Source organism: Strongylocentrotus purpuratus, unplaced genomic scaffold (genome assembly GCF_000002235.5).
Source record: "Strongylocentrotus purpuratus isolate Spur 01 unplaced genomic scaffold, Spur_5.0 spur5_scaffold_6, whole genome shotgun sequence".
NCBI classification, from domain to species: domain Eukaryota; kingdom Metazoa; phylum Echinodermata; class Echinoidea; order Camarodonta; family Strongylocentrotidae; genus Strongylocentrotus; species Strongylocentrotus purpuratus.
The window spans coordinates 8,869,766-8,885,538 of record NW_022145612.1 but is presented as its reverse complement, the minus strand read 5'-3'; the positions used below and the strand labels follow the sequence as shown (position 1 = coordinate 8,885,538).

Below are 15,773 nucleotides of genomic sequence, written 5' to 3'. Positions count from 1 at the left end.
AAGCCATGTAAACAAGGCTTCAGAAAGATCAAGAGTACCATGATATACCTGTTTCTTCTGTTGGAAGTGTCTTCTTGGAGTGGGGTTCTGAGAGTACAGGTTCAGTTTGTGACCTGGGTCGGTTAGCCCCACTGCTGTCCGCCTGCCTGGAGCTCTGGCTGTACTGACCTGCTTGACCCCTCTTCTTAGATGGCGAGTGTTTCACTGCAAGGAAGATATAAGTGCAGAATGGAATCAGTAAATGTTATAATTATTTCTTAAGTTAATGAGTATTACAAGAAAAGTTTTAGTTTATCAACTTATCTTGTTGCAATAACAAGCCTAGAATACCGGTACATTTTACATGTTTATTAGTTCATTACCCACCCAAAGATAAAGATGGGACTGATCAAGATATTGCTACTATGCATAAATACAATTAGTCATCCATGATATCAAACATATTAAGAATCAGCTATCCTTGTTTAAATCCAGTTTGAAGACCTCTTCATTTACATGGTTGCATTGAACAACAAACACTACCTGTTCCATTTCATCTTTTGAAAACATCAATAAATATTGAACTTTACAAGAAGTTAGATGTCTAATGATTCATTTTTCTACTATACATAATTTATAAAGAAAAATATCTACCAAGTATGGAATACATGCATAGAGCTTTCCTTTGTTTTAAATTTGTAGAAGTTTATTTTCGAAATAAATTGCAAAATATGTGCAGGTATAAAAATGGCCATAAAATCTTCGATATGATATTTTTATGAAGAAAATGTCCTAAAATATAACTACTGCATGACTGAGAAGTTTTCTGCATCTTAACACAGTAATTCAAAACATTCCATTGTATGTTTTGCACCATACTAAAGTGATATGAAAGTTATCCTTTCAAACAATTGAATCAGAACTCTAGAATAAAGTGTACATTCTTCCTTTCTCTGATACATTGTTATTTAAAAAAAGTGATAGTTCCATAAAAAATTAGATTAAAAATATAATCCATATGAATCACGTTAATCCCTAATTAAGAAGATATACACCTTTGATTACATTTAGATACAGTACCGTATGTAAAAAAAAAAGTAAAGAGTTTGGAAAATCCTGCAAATGAAAGAGTTTAAGATCTAGATGACTTATTTGTTTTGTTTTGTTTCAATGATTTGATGGAAGAGGGCTTTTACTTTACCCCCCCCCCCCCCCAAAAAAAAAAAAACTGTTTATTTTGTATTTAATACACCATGTAGGGGATTCAATATATGATCATACATACAGGAAGGGTTACTTCCTGGAAGAGATATTTGTGATTTCATAGTCTATTAATAACACTTGATATTCATATGCGTGATGTAAATTATTCATAAACATGGAAGAACTACAAACACTTGTTGATAACAAGATTTGAATAAGAATTGCCAATGATGCTTCCATTTGGATACAAGTGCCCTGTCATGGACCCATTAGTATAAGCTCTTTCACCAAGTTACACTGCTAACTTTATTTAGTTCATATGGCTGATGTAGTTGACCAAAGGAAACCTGGGTTGATTACAAGTGATATGCAAATGGCTCTTTGGGATCCTCTTTATGGTCTATGCAGCGTTAAGTACATATTAAGAATAAGTAAACTACTAACCTGATATTAAAAGGAAATGATTAACTTGCACTAATTTTGGTATAAAATCTGACAAATGTCAAAATGACCCTCCACCTATTAAAGAAACCATTTGATCTTACTCTAAAAAGCACAAATACAGCAAGGAACTGACTGTCAATGTCAGACATGCAACACACACTCAAAAAAGACTAATAAAGCAGATACAAATTTCATGCGAAATCTAACCAATTATGAAAGATCATTCTTCCCCATTATTTCAGATAATATCCAGCAATAAAAAATACCATATCTTTACCACTGCCCTCTTTCCAGGAAGCAATATAGAGTTGTGAAAAGCTTTTTTTTTTTCCTTCCCGCTACAAATACTACAAGGTAAAAGATGTTACAATGAACTTCCATGAATTAGAACTATATAGTTGAGACTGAATATTTGCAGGGGGTTGGGGAATGAGGGCATTCTGAGGAGACTACAAGATACTAGATTCTGCTTGGTACTTCACTGAATACTAATTAACATCTATCTAAATAATAATGATGAAGTTGATTTGTAAGAAATGCATATTTTATGGACTACAAAGTTTCTATAACTTGATCTATTTCAACACTTATTGTACATTTGTTTGATTCAATCCGAGTATGTATCATTAGTTACATAAATATACATGTAGGTACGCATTGTTCAACTAATAAATAACTACACAGTGCCTGCATTATTTGTACAAGTGACATTGAACTTTTTAAAGCCTTTTTAATAAATAATCCCATTTGTGTTAATAATCCTTTAAATAAGGGAAATACAGTTTTCCATTAAACTTATGAAATATGAGTTACCATATAACGAATAATGTACATCTACATGTACATGTTAAGAATGACTAAACTGTTTTTTATATAGAATACCAATCACCTTTTCAAGCATGGGAATAAGGGCAAAAGGTTGAGTAAAAAGCAATGATTTTGAAGAGAATAAAGTCTGTTACCATTGATTAATGGGGTTGCATCACTCTCTCTTCGAACTGGAGACAAAGCAACGTCAATTAATATAAGAAATTAAATGAAGTACAAATAATAAATACATAGGCCCGTAACTAGAAATGTGCCTGATTTTAAGTCAGATTTAAATTTGCAGTCTAATTATGGAGTAGGCTCTCAAAATCTTGAGTTTGGGTAATGATCAAATAATGAATTCCAACAGAATCCAACATAATCATTAAAAAATGTTCATATTAAGAAACAAATAAAATAAGCATCTCTAAAACACTAAAACAAAAATATGTAATGTCTAGTAGCTGGCAAAATTAACTAAGGCATTCAGCAAAATTTGAGGTCTATGTCCTGGTAAAGCATGTTGTCTACAGTGTATCTGCAGAGCCCTTGATATTGCCCTATATCTGTGTTGGTAATTTTCAGGTATAATGATTTCAGCAGGTTTTCATGATTTTTTTCATATTTGGCTGGTTATCATAACATAAAATGTATTATACTGATAATATGATGATCACTATGACATCTAAAAACATTCCCTCCAAATGTAGTGTCACTGTAAGTAATCATATTTTATCTTTAAACTTGATACATCGATCACAATAATAGCCAGATTTGGGCTGGAGGATTTCTATGATAAACAAAGATACAAGCATGCAATACAGAGCTTCATAATGTACTTAGACTGCTGATTTAAATCTTAGTCTAGGTTACTCAATAAATGTTTACATCGAAAGGTAAGAGGGTAGAGCTGCATGCTACATGAAAGCACAATGGGGTAAAAAAAAAACCACTCAAATAATAAAAATTGAATGATACAAGAACAAAAAATTAAAGCACACAGTAGTTATATAAATACTATTTCAATAATACATAGCCACTTTTATTGTGTAGGCTAATATTATTAGCGGGTTAGGTTAATACAATCATGCACTTCTTTGAAATGTACCCTTACCATTTACATTTAATTGCGTTAAAAGGATTGTTTTTGTTGATAGTGAAGAGCGCAAGTATAGCTCAACATAAAACTATAAAACTATGTTATTCAAAGATTGTGCCATGTGCGCACCTGTTTAGATTAGTATACCCACTGTTTCTAGATACTATAAACACCATTGTGTGATGCGAATGGAGAAACGTAACATGGGGAAACTTTCAATCTGTTTTTATTGCATTTCAATGTTTTTATCTCTGCTTTTAAGTTAACTATTCTAATCTGCATGGAACGGCTGATGTGTATTTCTGAGAAGTCTGCTTTCTGAACTCAAATATATATGTCAGCTTGCATTCTCATCCATATTAAGTGCAATATTGTCTATGCCAAATCCCAGCCAAAACAATGGTGTTCTACATCACTGTTTATGCACCCAAATGTGTCTCTTAAAAGTGCAAAGAAATAAATTTGATTTCTATCATAATTACATGTACATCTTTGTAGTTCAATTGGATAAGGAGTATCTCCCATGGAGCAAAGTTCATAATGAACGAACCTCATTTTTCCCCCATAAAAACATAAGCTTTTCATAGTCTACCATTATGGTTGAACATTATCTGAGCATATATTTTTGTTTGTTTGTTTGTTCACCTGCAGAATAGAAGGGGTGAGTTACATGTTTATTTCTATCACTTTTTCCAATTTCTGACCCAAATAGACAATATTCAATATTTTAATGTTTACGGTCCTTTACAAGAGCTTGTACATACATGTATATGTAGCACCCAAAATTGGAAATTATCAGTAAAATAGGGGAAATGCAGACACACTCACTGTAAACCAAATTCTTCATGGCATTCGAAAGACCAAACCGAACCATACCACTACATTACCCCTAAACGGAAGAAGATCTTGAGAAACGTTATCAAATGAGAATAAATCTACAAGAAAGAAGAAAACATCCATAGAGACAGCATCTCAGATTGTTACTATGGCAACTAAGTATAACCAAGCAATAAAGTACCGAAGTTCTAACGTCATATTGCATGTTGTCAAGGTTAGTGTTTTTTAAACAACAGAGCCTGCGCAAGAGGTTCACTGTGAAATCATTCAAGCAATGGGCTGGAGCAGGGAAAATTAAGTGTTTGGGGCTGGTGTGATCACCAAACAAATGTTGAGCACAAAATTGTTTGGAACCAGCAACCTTGATATTAAACTTGGCCAGTATGATGTCACATTTCAGTACTCTATACTCTTCACATAGTTTGCCTCAACTATATCTTCTTTATATGATGTATCCCTCTCATCTAAATCAAAGAAACATGATTGAACATTTTAATGCAAAGTTAAATCACTATAAATAATAAAATAGAAAAGCACAATATTTATCTCCACTGACCCACAAAATACAAAGCAAAGATATATATATGTATATAATTATGATAAAGACATGAAAAAGATCAACTTACGAGGTATCTTCTTGAAGACATTTTTAGCCATGAATTCCTTGAAACGGTTGGCATAGAAATCAGGTCTGTGAACTGAGACTGTATCACCGTCATGTACAACTGATTTCCATGTGTGTTCTAATTTCTTTGTTAATCTAGGAAATAAGAAGAGCAAGCAATCATCAAATAATCCCTCATATATAACTGTCATGGTTTAGTGCTCTAGCTTCCATATTTTGTAAAATTTCAAATAAATGTCAAATTTTAAAGTGATTTGTATGAAGGTACCATCTCCTTGTTTGCTATATCTTTCTATTACAAAATTAGGAATGTAGTACACACCAGCATTATGAACAGCTGAAGTTGTCTCTAACTTTAATATCAAAGATTATTTGAAATACATTAAATATCATAACTTTGTAGACATAAGGTAACATTTCTACTACTACTACTACATGTAAGTTCCTTGCTTCATGTGGGAAATACACAAATATAATCTATACAGTTCATGACAATATTTCAGTTATTATTGTCATGACTTCAAATACTTCCATCTTTCACTTGAATATTCAGTGTTTTAAGAGATTTTATTACTTACTTGTAACATTGTAAGATGTCTATGATGCCTATGAAGAGTAATAATCGGTCTCCTTTTGAGTTTTTAGCTGGAATACCACCACTCCTAAAAGAGAGATGGAGAAAAATAAAAGGTGAAATACAACTACGTACTGGGGTATTCATATCACAATTAAAATTTCAAGAAGCACCTATTTATATGATACAAGTTAAGAAAAATAGTAATTATTAAGAAATGTTCATCCTGTCCTGAGACAAATGTATTAAGATGGCTGTGGGTGGAATCTCTTGTGAAATTATGTCAAATTTTCCCCTTTTGGCCACTCCATACTAAACTGGTTTTAAACAATGGTTCGGGTTTATATCAACTTTGAGAATTGAGTTAGTAAAGTCTTATTATTCATCATCTCCTCAAGACACTGTGTATCTTAATAGCACTTATCTATGAGCTGGCTGGACATCATTCTTAAACTACCAAAGAACATTGAACTAACAACTAGTGCTGTTTCTTATTTATTTCAATTTTTAAGAACTGAGTAACGTCACTTTTTTCTGATGTCTTGTACACCTAACAAATTTCTCATTTCATGTCATAGAAATGCTTTTTTGATTCTGTATTTTAATAGATTAGTGAAATATGGCATAATCGGAGCACCAGAGAGCTAATTTCATCACCCTATTTGGAAATCTTAGGTATAACCAGATTTCAACAATTAGGCAAATATTTTTTCATACCTGAAGTAGCTATTGTTCGCAACTGCACTGTACCAAAAAGGTAAAAAAAAGTCTAGGTGGCAACATTTTAAAGTTTATTTATATTTTCATTAATAGAACTCGAGATTTCATATCTTTCATTGTCTCCTTTACGAATCTGCAAACCTAAGATTAACAAACAAGACCAAGCTTGAGAAAGTATCAAACTTACTGTTCATCCTCTCCTCCTGACACGTATGTATCAGACTGACCCTGGATGGCTTCTCTCGTCGTTGAGAATGCAGCTACTCTCTGTCTGTTGTTATAGGAACGTGATCTTTCTAACCTTGGAGGTACACCTTCAAACAAGCATTAAAATGGATGAAATGAAAGTATACAACTTATGAATATCAAAAAGAATCCCCCAAACGCAGAGTATGATTTTAAAGTTATACACTTTGAAAAGAGTAACAGATAGATAGCTGATTGGTAGTACATGTAGTAGATTTCAGGGGATAATTCTTTGAAAAAACAAAGCTTATCTGTCACAACGTCCTTTACATACTTGCATCTAAATTTCCAAACCAATTTCATCTGAAATGAAATGCAAGCTTTTAAACAGAGTTTGGGAAGGCGAATGGCGGTTTTGTATTATATACTACCAAAATCGCATTTATATCATAGATATGACAATTTGCTTTTCCCTAAATCAATTATCTAGATTTAAAAAATAAGAAAATGTTTTTCTTTGTCAATTCTTGTAAGGTTGTAATAAATCTGTATCTTTTAGATTTTTCTGCATTTATCCAAAGATATTTGCTGTCAAGGAGTTGGTCCTCATTCACGAGGGCTATTATTTCGAAAATCTGATCACGACCATAACAATTTAAAGCTATAGCATATTCTTTGTAAATGAAAAGTGAAAATTCAAATATCTAGCTGACCATTTCATAATGTATCAAAATAAATGGATATTTCTTTCCTAGATAAAAACAAAATTTAAGAATGCTTTCAACAAACAACTGAATTTCTTTTGTTAAGGAACTTGCTGAGTTCACAAATTATCGCTAAGACTAGACTGGACACATTGACACCCAAAATCTACATCCAGAACCCCTAAAATTTTATCATGAGGCTCATACATATAATCCCTTACAAATTTTGATGTGGACTCCATAAGAAAATAGTCAGAATGTGCCCTGTTTTAATACCTGATGATGAATTTAGAGGATCTTCGCCATTGCTGTTCTCTGTAGGTGTTCTAGGTGTCCTCTCTGTAGGTGTTCTGGGTGTCTCAGGATAGCTACCAGGGTCACCAGGGTACTCTGAAGGATGATCATCTAGACCTGATGGAGTGCCTGGGTTTTCCCTTCCTTCTTTGGCCTGTTCAAATAAATGAGCACATCATCGTATAGTGTTCAATTAGTTTTTGATGATCTCACACAATACATACAAGACAAAAATATTACTCTGTGGATACATCACCAGACTGTTGATCAAGTCTCAGTGGTGGCACTAATGTCCTCTAGCAAAGCATTAATCTACATTTGCTGCTCTCATCACAGGTGCAGTAAATGGGTACCATGAATACCAACTTACATGTAAACTAAGATAACCTTGGCCCCATAATTGTCAAATTGATATTTGTTTTAATGCCACTCAAGTGTTTTTTTTAAACCAAACCACTTTAACAAAACTTTTCAAAATGCATCTTAGTACAAGATGAAAATGAAAGTTTTCAAATAACAGAAAAATTGTGTGTTTCTCTTGCAAGGCTTTGAAATAGAAATAAAAGTGGGCATAAAATGTAGAAGGTCATTTACCATGTCTCGTATTCCTTGGTCAATATTATGAATACCAAGAAGTAAACTGTAGTCCATGATCTTGAAGCTTTCAAGTACCTGCAATGAGAGAAATACGATAAAAGAATCTCTAATGATATTGCTGTATTAAACAATTCAAAAACTAAAACATTCTTTCTATTTGTTTGATACCTGTAAGCTCTGCTATGTGCCACTGTGGTGCACTGTGGTGCAACTGAAAGCCATAAAATCTACTGAAGAGTATTACAATACAAACAATACACAGGATGGCTGGCTTATCTCTATGCAACGAACCAAAATTAATTAAAGGTTAACATAGAATCATTATTACTGCAATTTTTTATGGGGGAAACAACTCTGAGCCAGGATAGAGCATGTTACAGTCATCCCACTCTAGATTCACCTGACAACCCCCTGCAATGGTTTTATGATCCAAGTTTAGGAGCATTTGTACCACAATCAACTTCTTATACTGACCGAAAGTCTGATTTCAACCCTAGCCATGGCACTACATCCTACCCATAACCCTGTATCTTTTTAAAGACATAAGCCAGGGCAGAGAAATTTTGGATCAACCTTGGTGTAGCATGGCAAATACTGGTTAACGCCATCTACGACTTCTTTTGGACAACTGCACATAAACGAATGGACTTGATTAACGGTCAGCGCGCACTAGCATTTGCGAAACAGACAGAATTTCTCCTCACGCTTTGGTTTCGCGTATGTTGAACGCACGTGAATACTGTGGGCGCATCATCTGTAGTCGTATTATACCCAATTGGCCCCAAGTCAGGCCACGGGACAGACACGTAATCTCGTCATGCTACACCCCCTTTAAACTGCATACTCCTCATGCTACACCCCCTTTAAACTGAATACTCAGTACTCACCCTGCAGTCCCGTTGTATCGTCTTGAGTAGAGCATTATATGTTAACGCATCTAGGTGCAGCCCCTCGGGATGTACTACCATGAAATCTAAATCCTTTAATGTTGGCGATTTCTTCTGCTTCTCTCCTTTCGAGGCTTTCCTCTTGTATGTCGAACCCTGAGAATAAACAAATAGAGAAAGATTCATAGCTGCCAATGTCAGGTATCCAAGACGTGAAAATGTTGTCTGCTTACATCCAAAATGGCATTCACTCTATGTAACATTACATAAGTTAACGTCCTTCTAACTCTCATCAGATGACATCTTTTAAATTTGAAGGTGCACTACACTATCTACATGTACTGTACATATTACTCTTTCATATGATGTTAATAACAACATGAGCATAACAAGTACAACAAACACTGAACTGATCGTGAGAGCTCTTTTGGTTGTGGTTTTGTATAAGTGATGATTTCTCTCAGCAATGTTAAATATTTATTTCTTACTTTATTCCTTTTCCAGAGCTCTTTAGGAGCTTTTGAGAGCTGAACTGCTATCTGCTCTCATCTCTATTTTTCTTTTTTTTCCTTCAAACAGAGGTAAGGATGTACAAAAACTACAAATCCTATGATCTACTCATAAATCATTGCATATTTTTCCTTTTTACTTTCAAAAATATATAATTTTTTCTTAAAAAAGAAATGAAAGAAAAATCATTAATTCACATCTATGCCATATCAATCACACCCGACTAGTTCCCTCTACATTGGCAGGCTGAGGGAAAACAAATATACATAAACAATGATCCACACGAGAATAAGCATGACCAACGGAAGTCCCCTACATGACCCTATCCTACTATTTGTTTGGACTTGTCATCCTACTACCAGGCAAACATGCAATAATGATAAGCAGTTGACCGGTCAACCTCACGATCTAATGTTTTCTGACAAACCCTAACCTGCACCGAGTTGACAAATTTCACTGCTAATTGAACGGTGAAGCAAAATTCCTAGGAGATTGTACAAATCTAGTGCCTGGCACAAAGGTCTACAATTATATTGTGGACTTTGGAATTCATGGCACATTGCAATGTCCCTCAATTACTTCATACATGTACATGTCCGTGTAGGGCACTGTATTTATTAAGCTACTATTATTTTGTTTCAAAGTCAAACATTCCCTACTATATCTCATATTTTGTAATATAATTGTAATAATTTGCAAGCCCTACTGAAGGAAGGATCACACAAGATACATGTATCTATTAAAATGATACGTTTGGTGGCAAATTTTTGTCATGATACCAGAATACATGTATGGGAAATAAACTGAACTTGTCCCATAGGTAGGGCTCCTACCATTTCTAAAATATTTTTATATCTGATGATTGCAATAATTTGGAAGCCCTACTAGAGCTTGTATCAGACAGAATATGCGGTAAAATGATAATTTGTTTGATAACATAATGCTTGGTGATTTATAGGACACTTAATGACAAACAGTAGGTAAATGTAACAGAATGGTACAGAAGATATGAGAATGTGGCAACAAAAAGTGTTGAGTCCCCTCTCCTGTCCCCTCCTCATTTAATTTAATAATGCAGGACATTGTAATAAAGTCAGCTATCTATAAATTTGGATCATCTGTCAAATTCATAACAAGTCAAACAATAAAGCTATTTTGATTTACCTCACACCACCCAGGTTAATCATAAATCACGATATTAATCTCCCATTATGCATACAAATATGATCTTTGTACTTTGGAGTGCTCGAGGGAGAATGAGAGAAAACAGTAAATGGCTCTCAATCATCACAAAATATTAAAAAAAACATCAAATTAGACATTATGCTCACCTTCAGATCAAATTTTTGATGCATCTTCAATGTTGAAGGTAGAAGGTTGTTCATGATGACAAATCGGATATTCTTGCCACCGCTTTGGTATGTGTAAAGACCATAGAACTTGGGTAGTAGTGTCCTGGGGTTTTGTACAAGATTCTGCATGAGAAAAAGAAGGAGGGTTTATAAAAGAATCATGATATTTACTTATTAAAAACATGAAGAATACTACACAAAAGAAAGTACCAAAAAATGTCTGCTTTTATTTCCTTTTGTGGATATACACATGCACTCTATGGCAGTCAGAATTGTTTATCTTGCATTTATCTAGCAGAGTCTGTAGCAATAGCAATCTGGATAAATTGCTCATGGCAAATTACATTTACATACTAGAACTACAGCATTTCAAAGAATGACTGACAAGCCTTTCAAAAAAAACTAAAACACAATGAGTATACCACACTAAAAGTGTTGCTACCAGTAGCTTGTTCACACAAGAGTATAAATGGATAGCAAGTGGGGTGGAATAAATAGCTGCATGCAACAAAGGTGTAATACAAGGCTCCATGCACACTAACTTTAATGGAAAGGGGTACGAATTGAACTTTTTAGAGTCTATATGCATGAGCCATACATGTATGTAAAAGAAGTCTGATGATTTTGGGGGGTCTGGACGAGGATTTTGAGGGGTCTGGACTAAGATTTTTGGCACCCATGTGTCTAGCTTTATGCCGGTTGGTGTCGAGCCATGTGTTATGTGTGCTCACTTTATTGTGTAAATGTGGAGCGCATATCACGAACATAAAACGCAGCAGTTCAGCATGTCATATATGTGAACGAGCCTCAACCCTCCTCTGATAAGCAGTTATCATAAAACCCATGCATCATATATTTAATACATATGATTAAACTCATATTCTTGTATATAAACATACAATGTTTACCCATAGCCCTATGAGATCGATATATCATCATGGGTCCTCCAGCGAAGGATACTCAATTAAAGATCTATTGTAGAGGAGGAACGTGCGGGAGGGCATCCTTGATTCTGGACAGAATTAGATTGACCAATTCAATCTCCTCTACAAACAGGTATCTCAAACACATGATGGATTTTTCACCCCACCCCTCCCCCCCCCCCCCCCCCCATTCCCTTTCCCTCTCTTTTCATCTCTCCCTCCCTTAAGTCCCTTCCTCCTCCCACAAACTTCTTCAAGGTCTATGAAACTATACCCAACCTCCATTTTCACATAATGATCTATCATCCATGTCAATTTCTCTTTTACGCAGGACAGGTTTGGAAAACCATTAAAGGGATCCGGTAACTTTGTCTCAGATTCTGAAATAAAATTTTGGATTTAGCTCATGATGCAATGATAATTATAAACCTTTAGGTCAGTCAGGAACCCCATGACTTTTACAAGCCGATCGCCTGTGTGATAATCAAGATATTTATGATTGGAATTACAAACTTTGAAAACCGTTCGCCTGACGGTTTTCACAACACTACAGTCTATTGGGGAAAACGAGTATGGTAAAACCGGTCACTCAAAGATTTTACTTTTTTGAGGCACTTCTTGATCATTTTGAAGCGCAATTTTTTTAGGGCCTCAATATTACACCATATCACAGACACTGATAACACGTAGGGCCGTGTATCTCAGATTTAACATTGTTAAACGATCCCTTTAAGTCAAAATGATAGCAAGTCAATCCCACATCTTTTACATGTATGTCTACGTCATTATATATTGTACATGTTCATCATCTGGATGTTTCAACTGCCACAGCGATCAATATAAACTAGCCTGGCATCAAGGAAACACTTTTTTTTTAAATTCTGTGCTCAAATCACGTCTCCTGGTTTTCATTGTCTTTCTAAACATGTTATACATTTACACAATACAGGTGGAGATGACAAAAATTGAATTTCCTGATTGAGACAATGATTTTGATACTTAGGAGAATAAAATTGACGAAACCTAGCTGAGAGAAAGACTAACACTGCACATGAAAGACAGGTGCAAACGGAGAGAGGTCAATGTTATCACAAGAAAAAATGTCCATGAAACATTGCTGCCTTGGGTTGGAGAAGGGGACATACATGTTTCTCCATGTTAAAACAAGAATCAAATTTATCGAGCTTCACCATGAAAACAACCTCCAAGACAGTTTCCGAACAAAAAAGTATAGAACGCTTACCATGTAATAGCCTGGTAGTAGTTTCTGTAAGAAGTCTGCTTCTTTGTGTTGTGTAGTCTTAATGATGAATTCATCATCCAAAGTCAGGTAGAAAACACTTCCACTAGCACCAGCGTTTGATAATTCTGTCAATGTTCTGTCAACCAATGATATCTGAAAAAGACAAATAAAATTCCTAATTATTGCAATATTTAGTCATTTTATAATATGATCAGGTACATGTAGACTACATGTATGTAGTACCTGGGTTAGACCATTCTTGCAATGTCTCGTTGACAAATGATATCAGGAGAAAAAAGACAAAAATTCTAATTATTGCAATATTTAGGGACTGCATATAATCAGGTAGACTCTACTACTATTATGTATTACTGGGTTTGACAGTTTCGTCAAATTCCTATAAACAAATGATATCTGAAAAGACTTTAAAAATTCCAATTATTGCAATATTTTTAATTTTAGACTTTGCAAGCATATATCCTTCTCGTTCGGAGAAGGACAAACCATTTCCAGTCCAATTTGATCTGTGATATACTTTTTATTTGCAATTAACAATGATTCATTTTGTTTCGAAACTTCGCTTTTCACAATCTTGTATAAACATTTTCTACAGGATAATTGCTTTCAGTTAACCTCCCTTCCTTCCATTCACTCTCTATGTTGTTGTTATTATACATAATTTATGAAATTTCAGTTTCTAAGACTCTTCTATCAGGATTTTGAATGTAAAACCAGAAACTTTTGTGATGAGACACTTTCAGGACTTGGAAACGGTCATTATAATAGCAAGAAATAATCCAGGAAGTTGCAAAAAATCAGTGAAATATCTGTTGTGATTCCATAATTTTACAGCATGGAACTTGATGTATCTCGCAAAATGAAAGCTTCTAGTTTATTAACAGTACACTACTCTATGTGTGAGCATCCACAGTGAAGTTTGTGTAAATAAGCTCACTCACATATCGGCCTAAAATTTTGAAGAACACAGTTTTTAGTTATAAGGTGTGTCACTGTGTTTCCTTTTTGTGTATTTCATATACAGTACGTTGTTATTTTTAACTTTTCACAACTTTTGTGAATTATTGTTCAGAGGTGTATGACTGTATGTACAAACATGTACAGAAAGCAGTCAGGGTTATCGTCTCACAGACAACTTTCCCCAAAATATCTGTTTCTCTCTCTCATCTACAAAAATCCACATAAAAACTATCGGCTGAAACTGTAAATCAAATCTGCAGCACAACAGCTGTACCATGTAAAACAAGGTACATGTATGTATGTAGATGTAAGTTGTACCATTTATTTGTTATTCTTAAAAAATGAAGGCTTACAGTTGATATTTCCCCTCTCCTCATATCTCATGTGTTGCTTTCATATTGAAACATCCTGACATTAATATACTGTAGAACCACAGATTTACCATATTTGTATAAATCTAAACAAAACAGACTAAATTATACATGCATGCCAATGAATTTAATGATCCAAACTTAAAATACATATGCTTACGGGTACAATCCTAGAGACACTGGTATTCACGATAAAAGATCCTTTCCATCCCTGTTTTCTTTTTGTTTCCTTTCTTTATTTTGGTACTTCATTTAACTATTTTCGAATTATTCTATTTATTCATTTATTTATTAATTTATTTATTCATTAATTTAATCACGGATCCATTATACGTATGAAAGTGTCATTATGCCTTACATTTTGTTAGCATCAACACAATATACCATGGTGGTGGTACATCTGATCATAGAGTTATTCAATGAACACAATATTACACAAGCAATAATACCCATGAAGCAAGCACGCACACTAGAATACAAATTTCACCTTCGGATAAGGAAGAAAAATACAGTATCTGACGAGAGAGAGAGGGGGGAGAATGGGAGAGTGGGAGAGTTTGAGCATTGATAAAAGCCAACCAGAGTGAGAGAGTGAGAGAGAGAGAGAGAGAGAGAGAGAGAGAGAGAGAGAGGGAGAGAGAGTATGCTGCATTTACTTCATGCATGTTGCATGTTTGTAGGCATGCATGGAAAATGTCAATCCATTATGCTAGGGACTAGACTGAGCCATCGATCACTTCCAACACTTACCTGCTTACGATAAAATTATCACAATGCGCATGTGTGCATGTACCTTTCGCATTGTCACAATGTCTGCATAATTTTGTGTCACTGGCCATTAAAACCGTGTGTGCATATCATACATGCGCAAGAGAATGTATGTACATGTCCATGTTTAGGGTAACAATCTATTGAAAGATAGCAATGGTAATTTGTTTTAATAAAAAATTGCAATTTCGGTGGCAGGATGCAATTACATGCATGTCCCTTCCTCCCCCTTTGATCGCTTTGATACCATTTTCAAGCTCGACTATGAATAGGCCTATCCTTTGTTGTACATCGGCGCTGATGAGAGCAATAAATGATTTGAGATCCAAAAGTAATCAGGGTCTGCCCTCCTCCCCCTCCCCCCCCAAAAAAAATAAAATAATAATAATTAAAAAAATATATATATGGAAATGGGGGCTGGTGTCAAAGCCCCACAGAATGTACATGTAAATTAAATGTTTTACAAGTAACATTTCGAAGCCAGTAATATGCAGGCATGATTGTATACCTTGCTCAATAAACTTGGGATAAACAAACCTAAAGAGAAATTCCAAGACAAAATTTTTTTAATGAAAATTGGCAATGAAAAAACAAATTGCCTCAATGTAACTGGGGCCAAAGTGATGTGGTAAGGCCTACTAAAATGTATGCATCAACTAATGGACTAAAATC

The 15,773-nt window shown here is 34.5% G+C and overlaps 1 protein-coding gene across 2 annotated transcripts in view; it reads right to left on the bottom strand.

Annotated features, from left to right (window-relative positions):
- LOC579944 (phosphatidylinositol 4-phosphate 5-kinase type-1 beta) overlaps window positions 1-15,773 on the bottom strand; it is a 43,310-nt gene that overhangs the window by 6,192 nt on the left and 21,345 nt on the right. The window contains exons 6-15 of one of the 2 annotated variants that reach the window (XM_011667661.2): window positions 12,985-13,137; window positions 10,798-10,941; window positions 8,957-9,112; window positions 8,067-8,144; window positions 7,455-7,626; window positions 6,476-6,602; window positions 5,573-5,656; window positions 4,996-5,129; window positions 2,589-2,624; window positions 49-204 (exon numbers count right to left, since the gene is read on the bottom strand). In XM_011667661.2, coding sequence (XP_011665963.2) covers window positions 49-204; window positions 2,589-2,624; window positions 4,996-5,129; window positions 5,573-5,656; window positions 6,476-6,602; window positions 7,455-7,626; window positions 8,067-8,144; window positions 8,957-9,112; window positions 10,798-10,941; window positions 12,985-13,137 — 1,240 coding nt within the window. The remainder of the gene's footprint in view (window positions 1-48; window positions 205-2,588; window positions 2,625-4,995; window positions 5,130-5,572; window positions 5,657-6,475; window positions 6,603-7,454; window positions 7,627-8,066; window positions 8,145-8,956; window positions 9,113-10,797; window positions 10,942-12,984; window positions 13,138-15,773) is intronic. The other variant, XM_780033.5, reaches the window with a different exon arrangement.